The sequence below is a fragment of the Peromyscus maniculatus genome, chromosome 16 (assembly GCF_049852395.1).
Source record: "Peromyscus maniculatus bairdii isolate BWxNUB_F1_BW_parent chromosome 16, HU_Pman_BW_mat_3.1, whole genome shotgun sequence".
Taxonomy (NCBI): Eukaryota; Metazoa; Chordata; class Mammalia; order Rodentia; family Cricetidae; genus Peromyscus; species Peromyscus maniculatus.
In genome coordinates, this window is record NC_134867.1 from 18,142,678 (window position 1) to 18,157,082 (window position 14,405).

At 48.5% G+C, this 14,405-nt stretch overlaps 1 protein-coding gene across 1 annotated transcript; it reads left to right on the forward strand.

The window, feature by feature from the left end:
* The first annotated feature begins 7,518 nt into the window (after window positions 1-7,518).
* On the forward strand, window positions 7,519-13,405 carry Marcks (myristoylated alanine rich protein kinase C substrate). Its single transcript, XM_076552439.1, has 2 exons — window positions 7,519-8,112; window positions 9,781-13,405. The coding sequence occupies exons 1-2, from the start codon at window positions 8,011-8,013 to the stop codon at window positions 10,660-10,662; spliced, it is 984 nt and encodes a 327-aa protein (XP_076408554.1). The 5' UTR covers window positions 7,519-8,010; the 3' UTR covers window positions 10,663-13,405.
* Window positions 13,406-14,405: the final 1,000 nt, after the last annotated feature.

The following is a 14,405-nucleotide window of genomic DNA, read 5'->3' on the forward strand; positions in this document are numbered from 1 at the left end:
CTCACGGTGTGGTGGCTCACTTGGCACTCTGGCAGCTGAGGCAGGAGGATCATGAGAGTTTGAGGCCAGGCTGATCTGCTTAGTGAATTTCATACCAGCCTGGGCTAGAGAATGAACCCCTATGCCCTGCCACTAGGGGAAAAAGATGCCAGAGTTTAAAACATTCTTTGTGTCTTGTTCCCACTGGTGTAAAATACATCGTATTCTTCTACCATCTTTTCTGATGTAAACAGCTTGCTAATTCTATTGGTATGCTCTTAGCAGACATGGATTTACAATGGTTTTGTAATGAATACTATATATAGGCAGGAGATCCAAAGTTCCAGAAACTTGACTCTTCCTGTAGATGTGTTAGCCCCGGATTGTTGTTGAGTTTTTTCCGCTCTTTTGGGGGACCCATATGGCACCCAGCTCTCAAATAAATCACACACAGAGGCTTATTCTTACTTATAAATGCCTGGCCTTAGCTTGGCTTGTTTCTTGCCAGCTTTCCTTAACTTTAAATTATCCCATCTACCTTTTACCTCTGGGCTTTTTCTGTTCTCTCACTTCTGTAAATCTTAGTCTTAACTCCGAGGCTTGCTGGGTAGCTGGGTGGCTGGACTATGAAGTCCTCCTCCTTCTCTTGCTCCTCTTTCTTTACCTCTCAGATTTATTTTTCTATATATTCTCTCTGCCTACCAGCCCCACCTATCATTTCTCCTGCCTTGCTATTGGCCGTTCAGTTCTTTATTAGACCATCAGGTCTTTTAGACAGGCAAAGTAACACAGCTTCACAGAGCTAACCAAATGCAAATAAGCAAATGTAACACACCTTAAAACAATCTTCCCCAACATCTGATTCTTCAGATCAGATAAGCCACGACTCTGAGTTTTCTAATTGTAGAGGATTCTTGCATGTGAGTGCCAGTGGGCAGTTCATACGGTACACTGCAGCAAACCCTGAAATTAGAGAGGTACATGTTTCACACCGGCTTTAGAACACAATAAAGCCCCTACTCTGTGCTTAGGACAGTTACTTATGCTCTTAGAGTTGCCTAATAAAGACTGGGAACCAGGTAGCCCTCGGTAGACAATGGCTAACACACTGTTGTGTTTTCCTCCCTGATCCGGTCAAGTACCAGTTGTGAATGTGAGTTCGATGAAGATAATGGTCCGAGTCCAGGAGTGGAAGGTGAAAGGCAAGCTGAACCTGAAAGGATGGAGGGCGCTGGTGGGTCAGCGTTACGAGCCATGGCTATGACTACCAGAGTTAGAAAGAGCTTTATCAGAAAGAAACCAAGCCTGGAGAGACAGAAAGATGCCAGGAGCAGAGCAGAGAGGAAACAGAAAGAGAGGGATGGGGGGCCCGTGTGTGGCTTTTTAAGGCAGAGATTGTGTGACGACGATGACGACGCAGCGCTAAGCAGTCACCCGCCAGACAAGACCCCGAGCTGCGCATGTACAGAATTCTACCAGAACCCAGACTCCAACAGTGAGCAGTGAGTTCCCAGTGAGTCCCCCCTTTAAACACAGCTGTGTAAAATCACACAGAACTAAGCCAAGTTGGGCTCTGTAACAGCGAGACCATTTTAGTCTGTGTTTCAGTTTGTGCAACTTCTATTCCACACTCGGGTAGGGGTTGGGAGGGTGCATGGCAGTCTTGAAGAGTATTGTAACAGACACTCTTCCTCAACGGAAAGATGGCATGCAACTCAAACAAGCACTTACTGTTGTTTCTTTAAAGTCCTCCAATGCCTCCCAATCGCAATCCCACACCTTCCATACCTGCTAAAATACAACCAAACTTCAAATCTCTCTTTGTCTCCTTACTCTTAGCCGATCTCAAGCGAAAAGAGAAAGCACCAGAAGAGAGTTTCCCCTCATTTTTCCACCAGCAAATTCGTGCCCATCCTCTTTGCCCATTACTGCAAAGGACACTGTCTTTTTCAAAAGCTAGCTAGTTTCCTAGCCAGGTGTAGTGATGCATACCTATAATCCCAGCACTCAGGAGGTGAGACAGGAAGATCAGTAGTTAAAGGTCATCCTCAGCTATATAGTGAGTTCAAGACCAATTTGGACTACATGAGACCCTGTCACAACTACACACACACACACACACACACACACACACACACACACACACACACACATACATCCTCTCCATTTATCTCTGCTCTTGCCTTTTCAAGGATATCATCACCCCATTCTCCACTTTGTGGTGTGTATGAACGCAGGTTTTTATTTTTATTTTTTTCTGGGTAGGCACTTTACCAACTGAACCATCTCCTCAGGCTCATCCACAGCATTCCTCTTGTCTTTATAACATTTTCCTTTCTTATGAAATCATTTCCAGTCCATCAAACATGCTCTAGTATCTTTATTCAAGATGATAACAAAATCTGCCTTGTCTTTCTAAACTCTTCGCTCAGTCAAGCTGCTTAACACACTAAGCCCTAAACATACATCCTTTCTCAGCATGCTACAAAAACTGCTCAGGAGGCCGGGCAGGGGTGGCGCACGCCTTTAATCCCAGCACTCGGGAGGCAGAGCCAAGCGGATCTCTGTGAGTTCGAGGCCAGCCGGGTCTACAGAGTGAGATCCAGGACAGGCACCAAAACTACACAGAGAAACCCTGTCTCAAAACAAACAAACAAACAAACAAACAAACACACAAACAAACACTGCTCAGGAAAGTTGGCTCTGGCAGTTTGTCCCCAGACTCTAGCACTGGGACACAGAGGTAAGAGGATTGTTAAGAACACAATGCTAGCTTGGATTACACAGGGTTTGAGGAAAGCCTGGACTCTAGAGTGAGACTTCATTTGAGAAAAGCGGGGGGAGGGGGGGCAGTAACTTCTACAATGTTTTCATTCTTTATTTGATTTGATGACACTCCAGCATTTGGCGAAAGGAACCATTCCTCCTCTATACCCATTTCCACTGATTTCCCTGACCACACTCTTGGTTTTTTTTTTTTTTGCCTGCTCCTGAGAGTTTCTTTTTTGGCCTTCTTCAGCCTCTCCTCTTCTGTCTATCCTGTGAGAGCAGAAGTTACTCAGAGTGATTTTTGGACCCTATCTGCTATCTGTTGCATGTTCTTATGACCTGGATTCTGATAACATTTGCACTTAGAATGCTTCCTAATCCATATGCACTTTTTAAAAATTGTGTGTATGGTGGTGGTGTATGTACAGGTGAGTGTGCTGTATGCATGAGTGTGTGTGGGTCCATGCCCATGTGCACAAGGTCCGAGGAGACATCAGGTGTCAATCACTCAACAGAAGGTCTCACAGAACCTGGAACTAGGCTGACAGAAAGGACATACCAGAGGTCTTCCCCCAGCCCCGGGGGGTTACAGGCACACCTGGGCTTTTTACAAGGGTGCTTTTCTCTGCTGAGCTGCCTCCCCAGCCCTATATTTACATTTTAAACCATTCTGACCTCCAGAGTCCTGGATCTGTGCACTTGATTTCTGCACTGTGATGTGTTTTAGATGCTTCGAAAGACTAAGTTAAAGCCCATGATCAGTTTTAGGCCTCCTGAAGGCCTCTCCGAGGTCGCAACAAACCAAATCAGGAAAAGCCCAGGTTTAATGGGTAAAGCGCTCCCAAGTGATTCCTTAAACCCTAACGCCACCCCTACCCCCAGGAGAAAGGGAAGAGGCTGGAAGAACCATGAGTCTGTCTTCTGAGATGCTGCTTATCTATTCCCTGTGGGAGTGGTCCTGAGCCTCTCCGGGGGAGGAGCTGTGTTTGGCGGGCTCTGAAGAGGCGGGTTTGGGGAGGAGCCGTGTGAGGTGGAGCTCTCACCTAAACAGCTCATCCGTCTCTGACCACAAGCTCTTCTCTCTCGGGGCTCTTTGCTGTGGGCAGCTCTGCACCCAGTTCGGTCCTACTTCATCTTTAGGATTCCACTTCAGTACCACACCTGAAGGGTCCTTCTTTAGCTCCTCTGATTGTATTCTACTTCCTTACAGCGCCTTGTGTTCTTCTCCTTCAGAGCACAGCTATTTTAAATCACATTTGTATTTGTTTGTGACTAGTCCCTATTGCTGTGTTGAAGCATTCATGCGTACTGCCTCTTCATTATGGGTTTCCTCACATCTTCCCCTGGCCAATGAGAGGCTTGAAGCTCAGTAAGATTCATCTACTGAACGTAAGCTCCAGGAGACCATGGACAGTCTTTGCCTTTCCTACTTGTATGAAAGTAAGCCCTACATTGCAAGGTTCCCACATACAGCATGTCCTCAAGATACTGTGAAATGATTTTTAAAGTTTAAGTGCTAATGTTTTATGGAAAAATAACTTGGAGATCTCTTAAACCTACTCAGTTTATCCTTCAAGAAGTCCACGGACAGATTATCAACATTGTATTGTTATTTGTTTTTGTGTGTGGTGGAGGTGGCAATGTGTGCCATCGTACGGGTTAAGGTCCAGGAACAACTTGCAAGAGTTGGTTCTCTCTACCCACCATCTGGGTCCTCAGGTTGGAACTTGGGTTTTCGGACTTGAGGGCAAGCACCTTTACCAAAGGTGCCACTTCAACAGCCCTTCTCCACATCTTCGAAAATTCCAGAGCGGAATAAAATGGGAGAACAGAACTGGCCATAGTGGTACACAACTGTCAGTTGCCAGCACTTGAGAAGCTGAGCCTGTGAGTCAAGAGTTCTAGACCAGCCTGGGCTGCAAAGGGTTGGAGGTCAGTCTGTATAATACAGTACCACTCTGTATTGTCACACGCACCACATCCCTCCAAAAACAGCTCAAATGAAGAATGACAGCCTGTTTTCTTCCTGTTGAGTTGGCGACAGGCGACAGTTTCCTATTTTTAATGTCCTTCTAGGTCCTTTAATCTCATATAAATGCATATGGCTATTTTTTTTTTCCAAAACCCTGAACTCCAGGAGGGAGACCACCGAAATGTTGAGGAGTTCCAGTACTCTTAAGACCAGCAGCTCCACAAGCTTGCAGGCCATCCTTCTGGCCGGTAGCAGACTCAGTCTCTTTCCCTTTTCCCAGCCCTGCCCCCCTCACCCATCCTCCACCTCTCCTTCATCCCCATCCGGCTTAGTGGGTGCCTGAGGGAGAGTGGAAGGGGATGGAAGAGGGGAGCAAAATCTAGGGCTCGGTCCCAACACTCCTCCCCACTCGCTCTCCCGGGGACTGCTAGCTTTCCAACTACGCTGGAAATGCATTTTCTTATCCAAAGGAAATCTTCAGCTGCAATGTAGGGACCGCAGGGGGACAGCCTGCCTGTTTACACTCGTTGGCTCGCTCCCGCGCTGCAGCGGGGACGGATTGGCTCCCTCGCTCCCCTGACGCTCCACGGCCCCGCCCCGGCGCGGCCATCTGCTCCGCTTGGGTCCCGGGGTCTCCTCCTGGCCCACTCCCTCCGCCCCTCCCCTCGAGCGCATCCCCGCCCCCACCCCGCCGGGCTCCGCCCCTTCCCCCCTCCGGGCGCCTCGGGCTCCCAATCTTCCCCACGGTTGCCTGGGAGACGAGCCGATACCAGGCAAATAGGCATTGGAGAGGGAAAAGGGGGGGGAAAGCTGCTCGGCAGCCTGTTAACAAAGGAGCCATAAAAGCAGCCCCCGAATGTCTGGGAGAAAATCCGAAAGCGAACTAGCAATCACCCCAATTTAAAACCGGAGGGGGACTCAGAGGAAGGGGCAAGGTTCCCGTGGGGGTGGGGTGGGGTGGGGGCACAGATTGCCTTTGGAGCATTTGGGAATCTCCTGGATGGTGGCGTTGGATCAACTCAGTTGGCTTTTCAAGTTGGAACTGCTAATGAGAGGGATTCGCGTCCATCCTGACGGCTGGGGTCTCAGGCCAGGCCAGAAGGCTCCCTTACCGGGTGCTAACACGTTGGCTGGCACGATGTATTTCGACGGAATGGTCCTTCCAGCTCCTCTGTGGAATATGACTTCGGGATTGAATAAATGTATCTAAAGGAACTGGACAGTCAGGAGACGAAGCTTCACGCAACGATGTTCTGCTCAGTGACTGTCAAAGAGCCCTCGAACAAAGGGTTATTGGCTTGAACCAACTGTCCTTTTCACTCAAAGTGTGACCTATTTCCCTACAATGAACAGAAAATAAAACTGTTTGACAATTCCGAGCCAACACCAAGAGAAACGAACCATTCCCTCGACTGCTGGCCTCCATCGTTCACGTTGCACGGTCACTAAATGCAAACGGCAAAAAATGGTTTGGATTTTGTGTGTGTGTGTGTGTGTGTGTGTGTGTGTGTGTGTGTGTGTGTGTGTGAGCGAAATTATGGGTGGTAGAGGAATGTTTATTAGGTTGCATCCTCTATCCCCTTCCCTTCCAGATACATTAAATCAACGCCTTGTCTTTCACACACTAACAGCGTCTGGTACTTCGGTGGCAAGGGGCGTAGTGACCCAGAGAGATATCCTCCAACAGCGCTGTAGAGCTTTGCCTCTAGCCCGAGTTAGACGTGGAGTCTCCAGGGATTTGCTTGCTGTCTCTCAACATTGCAGGCGATTTCTTCTGAGACTCGGAATCGGTCTTTCCAAGCTGCTGCCTCCCTTCCAGGAGCACACCCGCTGCTTTGCACACACACGTTCAAAATGAAAGTCCCTCCGATGTTGGCAGCAGGCTTTGAAAACAACCCTGTCGACGAGAGTAGCAGCCCTCCCAACTGTAAATATGGATTCGTACACTCAAGGCTCTGTCTCGCTTTATCACAGAGGAAATTAATTATGTCGTTCCATACGGTGATAAAATGCAAGCAGTTTCGATCTTCTGCAAATGGTCCTCACAGTGTTTTGTGGGAAAGTGATCGCTAATTGGAATAGCCGGAGACACGCGATTTGAGGCGCTCCAAGGACCAATCTCAAAATATTTTATTTCACGCCCGTGGGAGAGGGAAAGGAGCATGCATGGCTCAGGCTGTTTGCTGCTTTTACATTTCCCACATCTGGCCTACAGACCTAATTCCAACTGGAGATCTCGCTAGATGAGATTCGATATTTGTGGTTTAAATACCTTTCAGTGTGGGACGATTTAACAATTGCAGCAGTTAAAAAAATTTTTTTTAGATAAATTAAAAAAAAAAAAAAACCCTTGCGCACTATCTGTGAAACCCATATGGAACGCGGAGAAGGAAAACATGCTACGCTCACACAAATCCTACCCATTGTCTTTAACACTTGCATACACACTCATGCACGTAAACACACGGGAAGATGGGGGAGGGGAGAGAGTGGCGAGAGACAGACACGGATATAGACCGACCAGAGTCAATGCGAGTCAAGTTAAAGCTTTCTCCGCCCCCATCCATAAGTACCCCCTCCCGTGTTAATTGATTCCAAACAAAGCAAGCCAATCAAGAGGTGCATGGTTATATCCAGGCCGAGGGAGAGGAGAAGCACGTATTTTTTAATTGATTTATTTATTTGGAGGACATTAATTCTCGGTCTGAGGCCGATTTTCAAACCGTTTGCAAAGCGCGGCTCCATTGTTCGCCCGGAGCGCAGGCCCCGCCCCCTGCTTTGTGTGCGGCGCGCGGATTGGCCAGCGCGCGCGGGGGCCGCGTCAGCGCCCGCGAGCCCATTCATCTGTGCACTTGGGCGTTGGACCCCGCATCTTATTAGCAACCAGGGAGATTTCTCCATTTTCCTCTTGTCTACAGTGCGGCTACAAATCTGGGATTTTTTTTTATTACTTCTTTTTTAAAAAAATTACACTTGGGCTCCTTTTTTGTGCTCGACTTTTCCACCTTTTTTCCCTCCCTCCTGAGCTGCTGCTTTTTTGATCTCTTCGACTAAAAAAAAAAAAAAAATTTATTTTTTTTTTTTTTAAATCCGGAGTGTATTTAATCGGGTCTCTCCTGTCCTCCTCGCCACCCCCACCCCCTCCCTCCGGTGTGAGTGTGCCGCCGCCGCCGCTGTTGCCGCTGCCGCTGCCGCCGCCGCTGCTCGTCCCGTCGTTACACCAACCCCAAGAAGGCGGCTCTTTGTTTCCTCTCTTGGATCTGTTGAGTTTCTTTGTTGAAGAAGCCAGCATGGGTGCCCAGTTCTCCAAGACCGCAGCGAAGGGAGAAGCCGCCGCGGAGAGGCCCGGGGAGGCGGCTGTGGCCTCGTCGCCTTCCAAAGCCAATGGGCAGGTAAATTCTACCTGTGGTTCTGGGGTGCCTGTCTCGGGTGTCGCTCTCGAATCTGGACGCCTCTCCTTCCCGCTGGTCGCGCCCAGGGCGCATTCCGGGGAGAGAGGAACGTGGCCAGACCCTAGCCTGAAAGTTGAATGGGAGACGATAGCTTAAATTGTCAATTTTTCATAGGAAGGGTGCCCCCAGCCCCCACCCCAGAGGAGTGGTTCCTAAGGATCCTGGCGCATTCTTGAGTAGAGGGGAGGAAGAGTGATAAATGGTCTAAAATGGCGTGGTTTGGATATTGGCTGAACGTGACTAGCTAGGTCCCCCCCCCCCACGCCCCTTCAGGTTGCATTTGTGTTTGGGGCCACAGCGATGTTTGGGTGGCTCTCGTATTTATTGTCGAGATTGAGTCGTCTTTGAGATTTCTGGTGTGGTTGTGTGTGTGTGTGTGTGTGTGTGTGTGTGTGTGTGTGTGCGCGCGAGCGCGCGCGCGCTTGTGTATGTGTGTGTGTGTAGGAAGGGGGGAGCCAACGCGGACGGCAGTGGAGACAGGCAAGCCGAGAAGGCTTGTCTCATTGTATCCAGAGGCAGGGTGCCCCAGGTTCTTGGAGAGGCGGCTGGTTACGAGCTGGACAGGCAGCTTTTCGAAGTGCCTTTCGGATGGGGCTATTTTGTAGCTGTGTTAATCACACACCCCCTACGACTTTTTAAATGGTGTCCCTGGTGTGGTGGGAATACCCGGTGGGTTTTTAAAAGACCCTTTCCTGTGGGCCAAGAAGGGGGTGGGGGGAGCAGTTCTGGTGTTTTGGTCCGGACCAGTTCGTGTGAGTGGCACCTCGGCCACCCTCGAGGACTGGCCCAGGGCTGCTGCGACCCAGGCAGAGAGCCACGGATGGGTGGGCTTAAGAGGTCGGCCATGGCTGGCTGCTTCACAAACACCGGGCACCCACCACGCCTCTTTTCCTAGAGCAAAGGCCGTGTTGCTTTCGCCCTGCTCCTAAATCTACTAAGGGGGCAAGACCGGCTCTGTCAAGAGGCTTTCAACCCGTTAAAAAAAAAAAAAATGCCAAAAGGAGCTGCCCGGGCGCGCCCCGCTTTGCAGAATTAGGAGCGAAGGTGGGCGTGGGAGCAGGGCCGAGACTTCAGAAATAATGGGTTTTCCCCAGCCCTGCTGCTGGTGGCTGAGCCTCGGAGAGGGCCGAGCAGCCACCTGAGCTTTGTTTGCGGACTCCCGGGCTGCGCGATCCCGGCTCGGGGGCGCCTCGGCCTGCGGGCAGGGCCCGGCTAGGCAGGGCGGGGTGGCCCCGCCCCTGAGCGCTCGCCCGCCCGCCCGCGCCCGGCTCGGTGCGGTGGAGGCGCAGCGCCCCCTGCCGGCTCCAAGCCCGGGGCGCGCGGCCCCAGGCCCGGGAGCTCGGGCCGTCCAGGGCGCGAGGGATGGGGATCCTGATGGCAGACCGGGAGACTGGCTCGCCCAAGCCTCGCGGGCACCTCTCCGAACCCCCCCCGGGGAACCTGGGCCACCTCTGTCCATCCTCCCGCCGCGATCAGCGGGCCACGTGCCGTCGGGGCGCACGGATCCCTGCCTAAGCTGCTCCCCGGGTGGGCGGGGAGCGCACTGCTTCGGGGGCACCGAGTGACACTCCCGGGTTTTTGTGTTTTTTTTTTCTTTCTGCCCCGCAGGAGAACGGCCACGTCAAAGTGAACGGGGACGCATCGCCCGCGGCCGCCGAGCCGGGCGCCAAGGAGGAACTGCAAGCCAACGGCAGCGCCCCGGCCGCCGACAAGGAGGAGCCCGCGGCCGGTGGCGCCGCGTCCCCCTCCGCGGCCGACAAAGACGAGGCGGCCGCGGCCCCCGAGCCGGGTGCAGGCGCCGCCGAGAAGGAAGCCGCCGAGGCCGAGCCCGCCGAGCCCGGGTCCCCCGCCGCCGCCGAGGCCGAGGCCGCGTCCGCCTCCTCCACGTCGTCGCCCAAGGCGGAGGACGGGGCCGCGCCTTCGCCCAGCAGCGAGACCCCGAAAAAAAAAAAGAAGCGCTTCTCCTTCAAGAAATCCTTCAAGCTGAGCGGCTTCTCCTTCAAGAAGAACAAGAAGGAGGCGGGCGAGGGCGCTGAGGCCGAGGGCGCCACCGCCGACGGCGCCAAGGACGAGGCGGCTGCAGCGGCCGGCGAGGCCAGCGCCGCCCCGGGAGAGCAGGCGGGCGGGGCGGGCGCCGAGGGCGCGGCGGGCGGAGAGGCGCGCGAGGCCGAGGCGGCGGAGGCCGAGCAGCAGCAGCAGCAGCAGCCGGAGCAGCAGCAGCCCGAGCAGCCGGCGACCCAGGAGCCCCCGGCCGAGGAGCCGTCGGAGGCGGCGGGGGAGAAGGCCAGCGAGGAGCCCGCGCCCAGCGCCAGCGCCGCCGCCGCCGCCGCCGGCACCGCCTCCGCGGGCGACGCGCCCTCCTCCGCCGCGGGGCCGGAGCAGGAGGGGCCGGCCGAGGAAGCCGCCGCGGCGTCCGCCGTCCCCACCGCGTCGCCGGAGCCGCAGCCCGAGTGCAGTCCGGAGGCGCCCTCCGCGCCCGCCGCCGAGTAAGCGGACGAGCGCTCTTACGTCATCGGAGAACTTTTCCCCCTCGTTTGTTTGTTGGAGTGGTGCCAGGTACTGGTTTTGGCGAACTTGTCTACAACCAGGGATTGATTTTTAAAGATGTCCTTTTTTTTTTTTTTTTTAATTTTACATTATTTTTTAGCAGCCCATTTTGTTCTATTTTTTTTTTTTTAAGCCCCCTTTCCCACAGATCCCATCTCACATCATTGTTACCACCATTCCGACAGGTCGAGGACAGTTTAAGACAGCTTCCTCTGCCTTCTTTCTTCTTTGTTTTTTAACTTTTTTTTTTTTTTGCATCAGTATTAATGTTTTTTGCATACTTTGCATCTTTATTAAAAAAATGTAAACTTTCTTTGTCAGATCTATGGACATGCCCATATATATGAAGGAGATGGGTGGGTCAAACGGAATATCAAATGAAGTGATAGGGTCCACTATGGGAAATCGCAGCAGTGCATAATATTGCCAAGATAATATGCCACTAGAAATGATGGTGTAAAGGCTTAGGGTTTTTGTTTTTTGTTTTTTGTTTTTGTTTTTTTAAAGAAAAGTTATTACGATGTATTTTGTGAGGCAGGTTTACAACACTACAAGTTTTCAATAAGAAGGAAAGAGAAAAAAAATAAATGAATAAAAACACCAATACCCAGATTTAAAAAAAAAAAAGATCATAGTCTTAGGAGTTCATCTAAACCATAGGAACTTCTCGCTTATCTCATGTTAGCTGTACCAGTCAGTGATTAAGTAGAATTACAAGTTGTATAGGCTTTATTGTTTATTGCTGGTTTATGACCTTAATAAAGTGTAATTATGTATTACCAGCAGGGTGTTTTTAACTGTGACTATTGTATAAAAACAAATCTTGATATCCTTCAGAAGCACATGAAGTTTGCAACTCTCCACCCTGCCCATTTTTGTAAAACTGCAGTCATCTTGGACCTTTTAAACACAAAATTTTAAACTCAACCAAGCTGTGATAAGTGGAATGGTTACTGTTTATACTGTGGTATGTTTTTGATTACAGCAGACAATGCTTTCTTTGCCAGTTGTCTTTGAGAATAAAAGAGAAACAAACCTTCAGATGCAATGGTTTTGTGTAGCATCTCGTCTGTCGTGTTTTGTAAATACTGGAGGAGCTTTGACCAATTTGACGTAGAGCTGGAATGTAACTTTGCTTACAAACATTGCTATTCAACTCCTGCTTAAGGTGTTCTAATTTTCTGTGAGCACACTAAAAGCAAAAAATAAATGTGAATAAAATGTACAAATTTGTTGTGTTTTTTTATGTTCTGAGGCTGACTTCTAGGTCTTAGGTTAATTTTTAGGAAGACCTTGCATGCCATCAAAAGTCCATTGGTTGTGGTTTCTGATATGGCGTTTTCAAGCTCTGAAATTCATAAATCAGCAGTGTCCGATTACATATGTAGGGCGATCTTATACTGTGTCAACCGTTACCATTTATCTGCTTTTAGTTTGCATTTAAACATTGAAAATGACTTTTACTGTAGTTATAGCATGCCAGATTGAGTCATTTAAGACAAAAGTGGTTCGACCCTAAGACTATTTAAAACTGTCTTATGAGAGTATTTCATAAACCATTTTCTTGTCATATAGCTCCAGAAACTTCAATTTTATAATCACTAAGAGTGTTGAGTTTAGGCTGCACGTAAGTCATGAAAAGACGGCCAGGTGTGTTTAAATGTTGGTGGTATATGACCTGCTAGTACAAGGTTTAGCATTTGATTAATTTTCAAATGATTGCTTACGTGATGTGCTACACCTTAAAACAGGTTTCTGTACAGCAGTAATGGTGTTGAATGGGCAGCCTTATCAGTTCATGGGCCATCCATGTAGCTGCAAGCCCCTGCTTTTTTTTTTAAATCAAAGTGTTAGCATCTTGTCATTCAGAAGGAAAAGATACTTCTTATCTATTAATTCTTACTAGTTTACTTTGCTTTTTTTGTCATCTCATAACTGGATATTTTTACTGGACCCTAAACTGTTGGAGTTTATGGCCATTGCTATATTAAATGCAAAATAGTCCACCCGTTGTGCTGTTCTTGAGCAGGATGGGGTTCAGGAGAAAGCTGAACCCCGCCTGTGGTAGCACCTCAAGATGACATCGTATTGATAAAGGATGATAGTTAGCTTGTCGATAATGCTCCTATAATTGAAATAATGGATCAAAATTAATCGTTCCTTTTCTTCCTAAACACCCTCCCCACTAATGCAACCAAGTAACATTTGGAAGAGGAAACTTGATCCTGATTTTTGGAAGATTAAAGTCAAACCTGGTAACCAAAGGACTGATGTGTGGGCCCTTCCCACTTTAACCAACTTGTTTGAAAATCCCTAGTTGGCCAAGTATGGTGCCTGTATGTAGTAGGTCTCAATTGAAATGGATTTTGAAAAATAACTCCTGAAGTGAGTAGTTAAGAATACTGTGTAGAAAACAATTCTATATTGCTAGGTTTGTTCTTTTAACAGCTGGGGTTTATTAAGATGCATTATTTTGATTTTAATCACTGCCTAAAACACTCTGGGTGGTATCGATGGAGTGGCGGATTTTCCTGCAAGTGACTAAATGCAATTTGACATACTTTTCATCCAAAGTTTTGTACATCCTGTTGTTTTCTAATGGAAAAAAAAAATGTTAATATGGCTTTTTTGTACTACTAAAAATAGCTTTGAGATTAAGGAAAATAAATAACTCTTGTACAGTTCAGTATCGTGTTATTAAGTCTGTACTGGCAGTGTGTACAGTGCCATTTGCTGTGGTTATAAAACACTTACTCTGGATTATAATAATCATTTGGTCCAATTCCTATTGCTTGTAAAATAAAGTTTTACCAACTGATATAATCAAGCCTGCTAAATAGGGTGTTTTACAAATTTTATTTTTAATTCAAGTTTAGAGAAAATTAAGTGTTAAAGGTGTTTAGGATTGAGAAGACACATGCTTGATATTGTACTTAGAGTGTAAAACTTCTTCAGTGAGTTACTGAATAAGTCAAACGTAACAAGTCATTCATGTTTTTTCCACATATGGACATAAATTTAACAGAGCCTTGTTGATCAAGTTAAGGAGTTAGGGCACATGCTGTCTGAACTGTTGTGTTAGTTTAGTTTTCTTGAGACAGGCTCTTAATGTGACCCAGGTTGGTCTTGAACTGGCAACCCTCTTGCCTGTGTTGGGATTACAGAAGTGTGCCACCACGCACAGCTGAACTCACTTTCAGTAGATCCCTTAAGAGTTGGTGGGAGTGAGGTGTATAGTTCAATATAGGTGCACTTAACTTTGAACATGTAAAAATTGGTTAGGTAACTTGGCTGTTAGATCCGACCTTGTTCATCATTCACTACAAATTGAACAATCCCCCTCTCTGCTTCCTAGCCAAGTGATGGTACTCAAAGCATGGTGTAGCAAATAGAACTTAAGTCCACAGATCTTCCAGTTCTAGGAATTTGAGTTGGAGTGCTTGAAATTATGCCCAAGAATGTTGTTCTGAAAATACGTAAAGAGGTTCTGGGTGAATTTCAACAGACTTGATTTAGTCTTTGTATTTCTAATGGTTAAAAATAAAAGTATTAAATAAGAGTATAATTGATAAAAAACCAATGGGATTACCCTTTCCTCCCTTGCATTTTACCTTTAGTTATGGGAAAAGCATGAATCATAAAATCACTTTTCACTGCTACATGTTTGTGGGGTTTTGTTGTTTTAG